Source organism: Megascapheus bottae, unplaced genomic scaffold (genome assembly GCF_031878675.1).
Source record: "Megascapheus bottae isolate mThoBot1 unplaced genomic scaffold, mThoBot2.hap1 HAP1_SCAFFOLD_154, whole genome shotgun sequence".
Classification (NCBI taxonomy): domain Eukaryota; kingdom Metazoa; phylum Chordata; class Mammalia; order Rodentia; family Geomyidae; genus Megascapheus; species Megascapheus bottae.
In genome coordinates, this window is record NW_028327569.1 from 325,423 (window position 1) to 339,447 (window position 14,025).

The 14,025-nt window shown below is 36.4% G+C and overlaps 2 protein-coding genes across 9 annotated transcripts in view; one reads left to right on the forward strand and one right to left on the reverse strand.

Annotated features, from left to right (window-relative positions):
- Positions 1-14,025, reverse strand: part of LOC150039637 (sorting nexin-25-like) — a 108,751-nt gene that overhangs the window by 91,383 nt on the left and 3,343 nt on the right. For 2 of the 4 annotated variants that reach the window (XM_090327700.1, XM_090327697.1), the window contains exons 1-2: positions 10,544-10,664; positions 10,173-10,227 (exon numbers count right to left, since the gene is read on the reverse strand). The exons of 1 other annotated variant lie outside the window; for it this stretch is intronic. The gene's annotated coding sequence lies outside the window, so the exon portion shown is untranslated. Of the gene's footprint in view, positions 1-10,172; positions 10,504-10,543; positions 10,665-14,025 lie in introns of those variants that run through there. One more of the 4 variants, XM_090327699.1, reaches the window with a different exon arrangement.
- LOC150039638 (cilia- and flagella-associated protein 97-like) overlaps positions 1-14,025 on the forward strand; it is a 32,845-nt gene that overhangs the window by 4,301 nt on the left and 14,519 nt on the right. For all 5 annotated transcript variants that reach the window (XM_090327702.1, XM_090327707.1, XM_090327704.1 and 2 more), the window contains exons 2-3: positions 4,682-5,697; positions 12,952-13,217. In XM_090327702.1, coding sequence (XP_090183828.1) covers positions 4,698-5,697; positions 12,952-13,217 — 1,266 coding nt within the window. In that variant the 5' untranslated portion in view covers positions 4,682-4,697. The remainder of the gene's footprint in view (positions 1-4,681; positions 5,698-12,951; positions 13,218-14,025) is intronic.

Here is a 14,025-nt window from a genome sequence, read left to right on the forward strand (position 1 = left end):
AGAGATAAATTATTTTGCAAAAAAGTAACTTTTGGCATTTTGAAAGACAAAAACTGTCCAAAACCTTCATTTAGTGGCTATTGTTTGTGAACTCTGATGGACAGCGTAGTAATAATTCTCTTTTCATTTGTGATAATTGATAATCACAAAGTCCTGCTTAGCTATTTTTCCTGAATCATTCTTTTGCTCATAAATTTATATTCTTAGGGTTTTTTATTAAAAAAAAGTTTTTATAGCAATACTAGATTTTGAACTCTGGGCCTTGTGCTTACTAAGCAAGCATTCTATCCTAGTTTGAAACTATTGTTTTAGATCTTTAATATGTATCCTTTCCATCTGTAACTATAACTTATGTGTGTTCATGTTTTGTGTCTGTTTTAAGGTTTGCACAATTATTCATAATTCTATGAATTATGGTGTGGAGCCTGGGTATTATCCCAAAGCTATGTGGTCAAGGCTAGCACTCTGCTACTTGAGGCACAGCTCCATTTCTAGCTTTTTGATGATTAATTGAAGATAAGAATCTCATGGACTATCCTGCCTAAACTTTCTTCCAACCACAATCCTCAGATCTCAGCTTCCTAAGTAGCTTTCCTCAAGGCTAGCACCCTACCACTGGAGCTACCGTACCACTTCCAGCTTTTCCGTATATGTGGTACTGAGAAATCAAACCCAGGTCTTCGTGCATGCTAGGCAAGCACTCTACCACTTAGCCAAACTCCTAGCCCTGGATTATTCTTTTTAACCAATGACATGTATATATACATTTGATTTATCCATATTATAGAAACTGAAGTTGTTTCTAACTCATTGCTCTTACAAACATTGCTCTATGATACTTTCTTATATAATATCTAGTCACATAGCCAGAAAGTAACAGAATCCAATTTTAAATATGTGTAGCAATCTTTTCAGACACCAGATAGACTCCCGTCATTTGTTACTTAAACACGCACACACACACACACACACACACACACATACATACATATACACACACATACATATCCCTTGAGCCACAGCGCCACTTCCTGTTTTCTCACGGGCTTTAGTGCCCCGGCTGACTTAGAACCGCAATCCTCAGATATCAGCTTCCTGAGTAGCTAAGATTACAGGCATGAGCTGCCCCACCTGGCTCTATTGTTAAGTTTTCCAATAGGTTAATTCTTGGTATCTAGTCCCTTCATTCAAATTTTTGCTTAAATATACACTGTATTATAGAAAAGCAACTTTATTTTCTGTTTTTTTTTCCATGCTAGTTTATTACCTAGTCAAATTTAGGAATTTTTTTAGTTTAAGATCATATGATGAACATTTTGGTCTTCCTGGACAAAAGATCTCTTTCACCTGCTCAACTCCGATTATAGTGTTCTGTCAGTTTTGTTGGTTATGGGGCTTGAACTTAGGGCCTCGGCACTGTCCCTGAGCTCTTTAGCTCAAGACTAGTGCTCTATCTCTTGGAACTATAGTGCCACTTCCGGTTTCCTGAGGTTAATTGAAGATAAGAGTTGAAGAATTTTGTGCCCTGGCTGGCTTTGTACTGCACTCCTCAGATCTCAGCCTCCTGAATAACTAGGATTGTAGGAGTGAGCCACCAGCACCTGGCTTTAAAAGCTGATTTTTATGTTTTTCTTTTTTATGGTGTTGCCGATGACTAGCTAGACAGACTTATTACTAAGCTACATTCCCAGGTTCCTTCTTACGGTTTAATTTTGTAATGTAAAGAGAGCATTTATCTGTGCTAAACATCTTGGATCTTAGTACTAGACATAAATTTTATAAGCTAAAATTTCTTAAATGTTAAGGCCTACTGGTACACATTATTTTTCTTTTTAAATTTTATGATAAAATTTAAAAACCCAAGTTGCATTTTGCTTAGCTTATAAAATATATTAAATTTTCTGTAGGGCTCTAGTGGCTCTCACTTGCAATCCTAGCTACTCAGGAGGCTGAGATCTGAGAATCGTGGTTCAAAGCCAGCCCAGGCAAAAGTCCATGAGACACTTTATTTCCGATTAACCACCAGAAAACCAGAAATGACACTGTGGCTCAAAGAGTAGTGTTAGACTTAAACAGAAAGAGCTCAGAGGCAGCACCCAGACCCCGACTTCAAGCCCCACAACTGACCCCTCCAATTATACATATGTGTGTGTATTATATATAAGAATTTGTTCATAGACTATATTTGTATATATATATATATATATAAACATTTCCCTGAACATTGTACAACATTTGCAAACCTTTTTTTATCATGAAAGTCTTTGTTATATGAATCTCAAATTCCTAACAAGATTTACTTATACATCTAACAAAGGAAATGTTCCTAAGCATTTAGACATTGCTTATAAACCTAAAGTCCATACTTATTTAATTCTTCAAAATCCCTTAAGCATTTAAAAGTTAGATTATACTTTGATTTTTATAAATCTAAGGTCCAAGTTAACTTTAAGTAATAGAGTGTCTAGCATGCTTTAAAGGCTTTGGTTTGATCTGTAGCACTACAAAAATAAATAAAATCTATAAAGCAAGTATATAAGAATCTTTTAAAGCCTTGAAGGCCTACAGAATTACTTTTAAATGGTGATAAAATGTAATAAAATTTAACTGTTACATGGTTAATACAAGTTGATCTTCACTTAGATTAAGGTGCCACTCTGCTTTGTTACTGTCTGCCCGATTTGCTTTGCTAAAAAGTTGATCCTAATTTGGATACAATTAATACAAAGTTGTATTGTTGGCTGTATTATTCTTGGAGGTATTTACGTGTCTTTTCTTCACATAGGGCTTATTATTCCCTTTGAAAGACATTCTACATATGTATGTGTTCTGATTCATGAGGGTATTGTTAAATTGCCTACCTGTGTAGTGATATCACTTTAAATGACATGATGCTTAATCTTGACTGTCAAACACCTAGAAGATTACTAAGACACATTTTGGGGTATATCTGTGAGAACATTTTCAGAGAAATAAGGGAGTGAGACCTATCTTTAATGTGAGCAGAACTATCCTATAGGCCATCTTTCTTATCAGCCATGAGATGAGTGGCCTCTACCACATTGCTTCATTTGCTTTGTGTGAACTACTCTGCTCTAAAATCATGAGCCAAAATAACTCCTCCCTTTAAATTGCTTTTACCAGGTATTTTTGTCACAATGATAAAAAGCTAACAATTGAATCCTTTATATAATTACCATTACTCCAAGCATATGTGAATATTTGCTTTCTGGCAATAGTAAGATGCTTGTGTTTCTTTCCTGGTTTCCAGAGAACCCTGAGCTTTTATAGTGAAGAATAGCTTTAGGAATAAATCTCTGAACTCAAGATTAGTAGTAGATAATTGGACACTGCTTCTTAGGCCATTCTAGTAATTTAAAAAACTTTTTAAAATCTCTGTAGTTTAAATTGTATCAGGCATTGAGGTATTTTTATTTAAATAATTATAGTACCATAAAAATTTATAGGTCAACAAGTAAGGTTTATGACCAAAACAGTGGTACCTGCCCCTTGCTGGAGGTGGGTACTTTAAACATATAATCTATTTATTCTACTGTTTAACTTAATGTTTAAATAACATACCTTAGTTTTTCTATTTTTGATGGTTATTGGCTGTCTGCTAGAAAATATCTCATAACAGTCTCCCTTTAAGGCAGTGAGAAATATATATTCTTCCCCTATAATCTTCTCCAAGTATTTATATGAAAGATTATGATTAAATAATCAAAAATTTGACTCTTAAGCTATGTATACAGTCTGTATGTAAGCATTAGTTTTTGTTCAGTGAGAAAGGATGGGGGACTTTTTACTAGAACAAAGCAAGTACTAAAACATGAAATGTTATCAGTCTCCTTTATACTTCTGTCATTAGAATAGCATCTTGTGAAATTGTCATAGGAGCTATAATTATTAATCTTGACTGTCAAGAGTGTAGAAATTTGTAGAAGACACCTCTACATGTGCCTATGAGAGATGTTTCTAGATATCTGAAATTGTCATTCATGAATTAAAATTGAATTAAAATTCATGGATTAAAATTTTGAATAGAGCCAGTGGGGTGGCTCACGCCTGTAATCCTAGCTACTCAGGAGGCTGAGATCTGAGGATTGAGGTTCAAAGCCAGCCCAGGAGCAAAAGGACCTGAGACTCCTATCTCCAGTTAACCTCTAGAAAATGGCAAATGGGGCTTGGCTCAAGGGTAATGTGGTAGCCTTGAGCTGAAGAGCTCAAGGACAGCGCCCAGGCTGAGTTCAAGCTTGGGTCACTTTCCATGATCCATAAACACAAAAAAATAATTTTAATAAGTCCTTTCTCAAGTTCTTTTGATGAGATTTTTGACACCACAATGAAAAACTGGCTAACATGTAATCCATACTTCTAAACTGTAAACTGAATTTAAACTATAAAAGATTTTTCTTAGGGTTCATATAAATTTGCAAGTTTGTAATGTGCCTATCTTGATTTTTTATGTAAATTTAACAGACTTATTTGTCTCCAGTAATCAGTACAATTTTATATTACCACTAAAGCTGCATCATCACTTCACTGTGTTTTTGTAATGTTTCTCTTTAGGTACTAACCAAATTTCTCAATTTAGTAAAATTTTGTACTTACAATATAAAAATGAGAAATATTTGGAAATTGCTTTCTAGTCTAATAGTTAGACTTTACTCCTTTTCAGATATATTTTTGCCATCATGGATCGGTTTGGCGATATATCAGAAGGGGAAGTGGACCATTCTTTCTTTGACAGTGACTTTGAAGAAGCAAATAAATGTGAAAATAACTTAGTTTTTGACAGACAGAATGATGGTCTTAAAGAGAGGATAGATAAAGATACAGAACATGTACATTTGACATTTGGAATACAAACAAAGGAAAATTACCTTACTGAAAAAGGAAATGAAAGAAAAGCAAAACTTATTTCAAATGAACGCCCTGTAGCAAATGATATACAGATCAGAAGCTCATCATTGACCACTTCTAAGAGATCAAAAAAATTACGTGATACTACCACAGGACATAAAATACATTTGCCCATGCCAAATAGAATTCCTAAAATTGTAAAAGAAGGTGAGGATGATTACTATACAGATGGAGAAGAAAGCAGTGATGATGGAAAAAAACATCATGTGAGATTAAAGTCAGCAAAACCATCTAATAACTTTAAAAAACATGTAAGTAAAAAGTATTCTAAAGTCAGTTCCTCTTCATCGTTGTCTTCCTCATCTTCAGGTTCAGGTTTAGACTGTTCAGATACTGAAGCTAATATTCATAAATCTTCATCAAAAAAACAAATGCCTAGGGCAACTGTCTTATCTCCAAAACAAAAAAGTAAGCCAAGAATAAAATTAACAGGAATGCAACCTTCAAGTAGTAAGCCAAAAATGGGAGACACTGAAGAATCTGAAGATACTGTGACAGATGTAACGCCTCTGTCAACTCCAGACATCAGCCCTGTTCAGTCAAATCACCAAAAAGTAAAAGTTAAAAAACAAGAAAATGTGAACCAAGAAGTTCATGAAGATGCTGAGATTTTAAAAAAGGATTCCAAATATTTGAAAGCAATCAAAAAAGGAAAAGAAAAACATGTGCCCCATCTTTCCCCAAAGTCACCAGTGTTAGATTCTAACTTAGACCAAAGACACAAACAAAAAGTCTTACATGACACAATGGACCTGAATCATCTTTTGAAAGGTAATTTTTCAAAATTTCTATATTAAAAACTATTGAGTTTAAGTCTTTTAAAAATCACTGATTTTACTAATAAGATTTTTATTTTAGATGATTGATGATTTAGCAGTTTTATCCAATATATCAGTTTTATCCTTTTATAAAATATCTGGAATGTCATTTCCATTACCATATAAGATATATCACAAAGTCAATTAACTAGGAATATAAAATTCAAACTAATTTTATTTTATGGCCTTGTAGACTCAAAATGCTTACCACTGTCTTTTTCCTGCCTGGTACTATTCTGTCTTTATTTTTAGACTATCTCTGCATCTGACCAGTGTTCATCTTAAGACACTACAATGTCCAGTGAAATACTGTCTGTTCCTCTGACTCTTAAACCTTTGTAGGGAAGCACTTCTAGCTCACTTCCACTTAGTCTCATGCCAACTGCCATTTCTAATCCAGTCATTGGCAAAAGAAATGAGATTATCTAAGCCAGTCAGAATCACCCCATATTGAATAGTAGGAATTGGGAAAAGAGAGATTTGTTTAAAAGTAGAATGGGAAGCCAGGTTTGGGTTGCTCATAGCTACTCAAGAGGCTGATATTTGAAAACTTATGGCTCAAGACCATCTCCAAAACTGCAAGAAGCAGGGCTGAATTTATGGCCCAAGTTGGTAAGCTGGACCAACCTAGCAAGTGTGAGGCTCTGAGTTCAAACTCCATACCACTGAAACAGACACACATACAAAACCCACAAGTAAGAATACATACTAATTGGACAGTTGAGTTTTTCCACCGTAGCTCCCCTAGTTGGCCTTTTCCACCGTAGCTCCTCAAACTTTAATATGCACACAGGTCACTCTTGTTAAAGTTTACATGCTGGTTCAAGTAGAACTCATGCTGATCCAAGGACCATAATCTAGTTATCAAAATACTAATACAGGCCAGTGGCTCCTGAGACCCTGATTCTTCATTTGTAGGACCAGGTAGTAGTTTTAGGTTGTTAGAATCCATTCAAAATTCAAAATTCTAGGTGCTTCTCTAAGAAATATTAGGATCAGGGAAAATCAATGTAGACTGGCTGTTAGATATGTGGTTTTAAAATAAACTTTGAAAGAGTAGTAGAAATTTTCAGTGTCCAGCATCTTAAAGACTTAGTAAGGAGGTTGACTTGGAGATTTTTCCACCCCCATCCCTAAAGTGCCTTTGCTGTATAAATGTTGAAAAAATGTAATTGGAATTAGGTCTTTGAGTCATAAAATCATTGAATGAGCTTTGAAGGCTTTATAAAATGGAGTAGTAACAGAATTTTAATGTCAGGTTATGACATGAGTCTCATATTGGTAAAGCTCTGAAGAAGTTGATAAGACTAAAGTTGAAGTATGTTTCTTTTCTTTTCTTTTTTTTTTTTTGCCAGTCCTGGGCTTGAGCTCAGGGCCTGAGTACTGTCCTTGGACTTTCTCAAGGCTAGAGCTCTACCACTTGAGCCTCAGCACCACTTCTGGCTTTTTTTTTCTGTGTATGTGGTACTGAGGAATTAAACCCGGGTCTTCGTGCATGCTAGGCAAGCACTCTACCACTAGGCCAAACTCCCAGTCCCAAGGTATGTTTCATTTTTTATGTATGTAAAACAAAGTCAGTTTAGGAAGAATCTGAAAGGGCAAACTAAATTTTAGGAATGTACAGTCTCAAATTTTATCACTTTGACTAAGAATGAAATAACTGGGATGTATTCTGATAAGGCAAATGAATGTAAGAGAAATGAGAAAAAGCTAGCATGGATGAGGAAAGAAACTGATTAACTAACTGGCTACCTTAATGATTCTTTTTTTTTTTTAAATATATCACCTTCCTGCATGGGAGGAATGAAGTGAAGTACTTTGTGTAAGGGAAAAGACACAGACCTTGTTATCCTCAGTGAGGAAGAGGTGCCTGTGATGAGATCAGCATACCCTAACTGGCAGCACATTTGATCCATTCCTGATAAACTGCAGAAAAATTAATATCCTGAACACACGGCCAAGTGTTAGCAAACATGTTTGAAATGTTTGCTACAAGCAACAGAGAAGACCCAGTTCTAATTCTTATGAGTACATAATACTTGAAATCGTTGAAAATATTTCAAAGAGATCCAAGATTTCAAAGAGAGAGCTGGGAATTCGTCTTAGTGGTAGAGTGCTTATCTAGCATGCATGAAGACCTGGGTTCGATTCCTTAATGCCACATATATAGAAAAAGCCGGAAGTGGTGCTGTAATTCAAGTAGAGCTTTAGCCTTGAGAAAGCCTAAGGACAGTACTCAGGCCCCTGAGTTCAAGCCCCAGGACTGGCATACATAAATAAATAATCTGGGCTCAGTGGCTCATGCCTGTAATACTAGCTACTCAGGAGGCTGAGGTCTGAGCATCGTAGTTCAAAGCCAGCCCGGGCACTAAAATCTGTGGGCTCTTATCTCCAATTAACCACTAGAAAACTGGAAGTGGTGCTGTGGCTTAAGGGGTAGGGTGGTAGCCTTAAGCTGAAGAGCTCAGAACAACACCCAGGCCCAGAGTTCAAGCCCCATGACTGACAAAAAAAAATTTTTTTTTCTAAGAGGCTCTGCAGGAACAAAACGTTTCACCAATAAAACTATGCTTAACTTGCCTTTTACATTCTGCTTTTCTGTGTATCGTGAAGTCTAATGTGCTGCACCACCAGCACAACATACAGAGCAGCTATGAGAATCAAGCTTTCATTACACCAAATACATTTAAAACTTGCAGAATAATTAGACACTTTTATTGTTTTTCTATAAAAGTGTTACTATAGTAATGCATAATTGGTTTAGTTACTTTCAGGAGCAAATAAACATCTCTATATAGTTTTTCTCTTTTCATTTTTTTTCTTTTTTAGTGCTGGGGTTTGAACTCAGGACCTTGCACTTGTCAAGCAAGTCCTTCACGCTTAGAGCCCCTTTACTTATGTGATAGTGATAGGTATAACTCATATAAACATTTAGATACCAGCTTTTAGTAGTATGGAGTCCTGAGATCAAAGTTTAAGAACCTCTAGAAGGGGCCGGGAGTTTGGCCTAGTGGTAGAGTGCTTGCCTGGCATGCACGGAGGCCCGGGTTCGATTCCTTGGTACCACATACTTAGAAAAAGCTAGAAGTGGGGCTGAGGCTCAAGTGGTAGAGTTCTAGCCTTGAGAAAAATCCTCAGGCCCTGAGCTTAAGCCCAAGACTGGCAAAAAAAAAAACCAACCTCTAGAAGAACAGAACTTTAATATATGGTTGCCGTGTTTATAGTGTTCTAAATATAGAGAAAATTTAGAGTTTGTTTTTTTTTTAACAGCAATAACTGTTCAGCCTTAAAAGAGAAGGAAATTCTGACATCTGCTACAGTAGGGATGAACTTATAGTACATTATGTGAAATTAGCAAGTCTGAAGAAGAAAAATACTGTGGAATTCCACTTACATAAAGGTAGTTGAGGTAATAAAAATCATGGAGATAGAAAGTAGAACTGTGATTGCCATGAGCTGGGGAGAGGAGAATGAAGGGTATCTAGTGTAGTTTTCAGTTTTCCAAGATAAAGAGTTATAGATCATGTTGATGGCTAACACAACACAATGTATGTAATATATGAAAAATAGTTAAGATGGTAAAACTTGTCATGTATTTTTTATTACAATAAAAAGATGAGAAATCAGCGTTTTGGTACGTTCCTGTCGTGTTCATTAAGTACAAGTTTAATTGAAGGTGGGATGATAACCTAAAAAATGTTTGAAATAGCACAGGAAGGATGATAAAGACTTTAAAAAGAGACAAGTTATATTTCTTTTAAAAAAGGAAATCATCCCATTAACATACAAGATAAAAATCGAAATGTAAGGGGCCGGGAGTTTGGCCTACTGGTAGAGTGCTTGCCTAGCATGCACGAAGACCTGGGTTCGATTCAATTCCTCAGTACTACAAAAGCCGGAACTGGTGCTGTGGCTCAAGTGGTCGAGCGTAACCTTGAAGAAAGCCCAAGGACAATGCTCAGGTCCTGAGTTCAGTCCCCAGGACTGGCAAAAAAAAAAAAAAACCGAAATGTAAAAAGTAGCAAAAGAAACCAAGAAGGTTTAAACCAAGTTTAGGTTAGTAAATGAGCCACATATACCCAAAAGACTTTTAGAATGTATACTTAAAGCAAGACAAGAAAGTGGATGCTGGTAGATCACATCTGTGTTCTTAGCCACTGAAGATTTGAAGATCTGAATTCAAAGCCAGTTTAGGCAGAAAGTCTATGAGAATCTTCAGTGAGCCAGCAAAAAGCTGGGAATGAAACTGTGGCTCAAATGGTAGAGTGCTAGCCTTAAATCTAAATTGCTCAGACCCAGCACTCATGCTCTGAGTTCAAGCCCAGGACTCAGTACAAACAACAAAAAAATCAAAACAAAACAAAAAACCAGAACTAGGTGGCAAAATTGAGGAAGGCACAATTATGAGGGAAGATTACACTAACTTACCCGGAAAAAAAATTAGGCATTTGTTTGTAGACTGCACTGTCATTCGAAGTTTTGGCTTTAAAAAACAAAAAGATAAATGAGTTACTATTACTGCATAAGCAGTTCCCCAGTCACTTAAGAAACAGAGACTCGGGGCCGAGAGTTTGGCCTAGTGCTTGCCTAGCATGCATGAAGACCCGGGTTCAATTCCTCCATACCACATACATAGAAAAAAGCCGGAAATAGTGCTGAGGCTCAAATGGCAGAGCTCTAGCGTTGAGAAAGTCCAAGGACAGTGCTCAAGCCCTGAGCTCAAGCCCAGGACTGGCAAAAAAAAAACAGAGACTCCAAAGTAGGGATGACCCAGTGGCTGAGGATGAGTACCCACTTACATGTCAGGTACTTGCCCTTGGGCAGCTACAAACTTGGGCTGCTCCCCAGAAGGCCAAACACAGGGTCTCCTTATGGCTTCTTCACAGATGGCCTGACTTTTTCATATGGGAGCCTCAGGATAATTGGCTGAGGGTAGCAGAATTGTTCCAGGAAACAGTACAGACATCTCCTTGCCTTCTGTGACCTAGCACTTGAGGTCACATAGCATTTTTTCTTCTATTAGTGCAAATCATCATAAACCCTCTCAGATTTAAAGTGGAGAGGCAAAGACCTTACCATTTAGTAGGAGGAATGTCAAATAGCTCATAGGCATAGCTTGAAATCTCTTCAATCATATTTTTGGCCACACATTTATTTTTGTTCCTCCCATATGCAAACATATATTATTTCCCCTTTCCAAAGACGCCCAAAACCTCAAGATCCAGGACCTAGATCATGTCCAGGTACAGCTGAGATTTTTGGGGTATTGTTCTTCAGGTACAGCAAAAAGTAGAATTTTTTTTTAAGTACTAAGAGAATTTTCTGTTGGGAAAAATGAGGGATGAATGGTAGTTTTATTCTGAATCCTGTAACTGCTGCATGTTTTTATTTCCTCAGTTTTACTTGAAAACTGACCATATCTGTTTCAGTTGTTTGCTTTTTCTTCCTAGCTCATTTCTAGTCTCTCTTTTTATAGACAGAATAAGCCATTGTACTTCCAATACTTCATTTGGAAATCTTAGCCAAATCCATCAGTGCATGGGATATTTTCCCTCGTTTTTCCTTGTTACCATAGGCAACAGCTGTAGTGCTAAGCCTGTTTCTCCTCAGATTTCATCAGCAGTCTTCATTAGGCTTCTCCAGCCCTATTTGCCATCAGGTCTTAAAGCTAGTGCCATGTATTTTAGGACTTTTTATTTTACATTTTCTAATAGTACTTGAGTGAGTCATCATGCCTGTACATGCCACTTTATGTGATTTGGTTTCCTCACTGCATGAAGCCTCAAGATAATCAGACATGTATAGTAACATAGGATTCTCAGCACATGTATTCCAGCAAACAAAAAGTGTGGGGTACTTTTATTACCTAACCTTGGAAGTTGTTTCATCATTTTGAATATACCATATTGGGTCAAGGCAGTTACAAGCCCGCCTACCTTCAAAGAAAGGGAATAGAAAGAATGTCACAAAATTTCTTATCTAGTAACTTATTAATAAAGATATGATTTGTTTAGTGAATGTGGTGATTCCTTAGGACTTCTGTTATAAGGATTGAAGTTTTTTTTTAAATCACTATTAATAATACTGGGATTTAGACTTGGCATTTGGTAGGAAGTACTCAACCATCTCACTATGTTTTCAGCCCTCGTGCACTTTATGACCAGCCTACCTGATCCTCCTGCTTACATCCCCCATGTCTGGGATTAGTTATCTGAGCCACATGCATATCCCTTTTAAAATCTTAAAGAGTAAATGCCAGCTGGATGCTAGTGGCTTAACACCTCTAATCCTGGCTATTCAGGAGGGTGCCATCTGAGAAAAGAGATAAGAAGCCAGCCTGGACAGACAATTCTGAGACTCCTACCTCCATTTAACTAACAGAAAGCCAGGACTGGAGGCATGACTCAAGTGGTAGAATGCCAGACATCACTTAAAAAGTATGAGTAAGAGTGTAAAGTCCCGAGTTAAAGCCCTAGCTGGAAGTATGGCCTAGTGGTAGAGTGCTTGCCTGGCATACATGAAGCCCTGGGATCAATTCCTTGGTGCCACATACACAGAAAAAGCTGGAAGTTGTGTTGTGGCTCAAGCCTTGAGAAAGCACAAGGACAGTGCCCAGGACCTGAGCTCAAGGCCCAGTACTGCACACACACACACACACACTATAAATGCCATCAGTAGCATATGTGTGTGTGTGTGTATGGATCATGAACAGGCCTATAGGATAAATTTTTCAGTAACCCATATATGTCCATCACACATAAATTTATAAATGCTAACTCAAATAGCTTAAGTGAAATAAATCTGGAATTAGATGACTTCGGAAGCATCTGTAGAGAAGCTAGATCTAAATATATTTGAAGCGTTTGAATAGAATGTTTCACTCAGAAAAATAGAAAGCAGTATTTCTGAGTATGTAGGTTTAAATCAATTTATTTATATAAATATATATCTGAAAGTTTATTCAAGTTAAGACATTTTTTGGGGTAGAGGCATGGCTAAAGTGATAGAGCACCTAACAAGTACAAGGCCTTGAATATCATTCCCCCCAAAAAAAATTATTTTTCAGACATTTTCATCGGCTTTTTTGCCTAACGATCTCTTGCCTTCTAAATAAAACCAGATTCATTTATTATATTTTGAGGGTTAAAGTATGTACCATCAGAGCTACTTTGTTTAGCCATCCTCACTTTTTCATTCACTTCTGTAGCTTTTCTACAATTAGATAAAAAGGGATCACAAAAGCAGCACTTTGAACAACCTTCAGTACTACCTAGGAAAAACTACTCCTTTACAAGAGAGGAGGTGAGACAAATTGACCGGGAAAATCAGAGGCTTTTGAGAGAACTCTCAAGACAGGCGGAAAAACCAGGAAGCAAAAGTATTCCCGGAAGATCACTTGGTCATCCCCCTAAGTTGTATCACAGTGCTCTCAACAGGCAGAGGGAACAACAAAGGATTGAAAGAGAAAATTTGGTAAGTAACTGAAATCTTCTAATTTCTAAAAAAAATGACTTGTGCCAATTGAAAGTACAACTTACAGGAAACTCAAGCAGCCACATTTTCAATCATAGATATGTGTAGCATGAATTGTGTGATGAGCTGTGAGTTAGAAGATCTGTGTGATAAAGTGTATATTAAAGGGACAATTAAAGGAAAATACTAAAAACTTGTCTAGTTCAATCACTGCAGTAATACAAGAAATATTAGTCAGGGTCAGATGCATCTCTTTTTGTTAAGTATTGTTCAGTCACTGGTTTAGTCTGTTCTACTTCATAATATCCTAAGAAGATAATACATTATACATCATTTATTTTAACAAATAAATATATCCAGAATAAATTTGATAATGTACTAATTAAACATTGTTTTAAAAAAAGCAACACAAAACACATTTAAGCAATTAAGAGAATTCTCAAATCAGGCTGAAAAGCCAGGAAGAAAAGTATTCCCGGAAGATCACTTGGCCATCTCCCTAGGTTATATCACTCTCAGCAGGCCCAGGGAACAGCATGGTTCTAGGTTAAGATGTTTGTGTGTATGTACATACATATAAAAACTAGTTGATATGAGGTTGACATGAGTTGGTTGATAACTTTCTGTATATCACATAAATACATATATATATATATGATGTATATACACACATGCTGAAAACCTTTATTATAGCATATCATCTTTATGAAATTCAGTTCATAGTAATTGCTGATATTAGTGAGCTTTTATTGAAAACTAGGCAGTATTCTAAATATCTTTCAAATATTATCTTACTGAATTTTGAAAA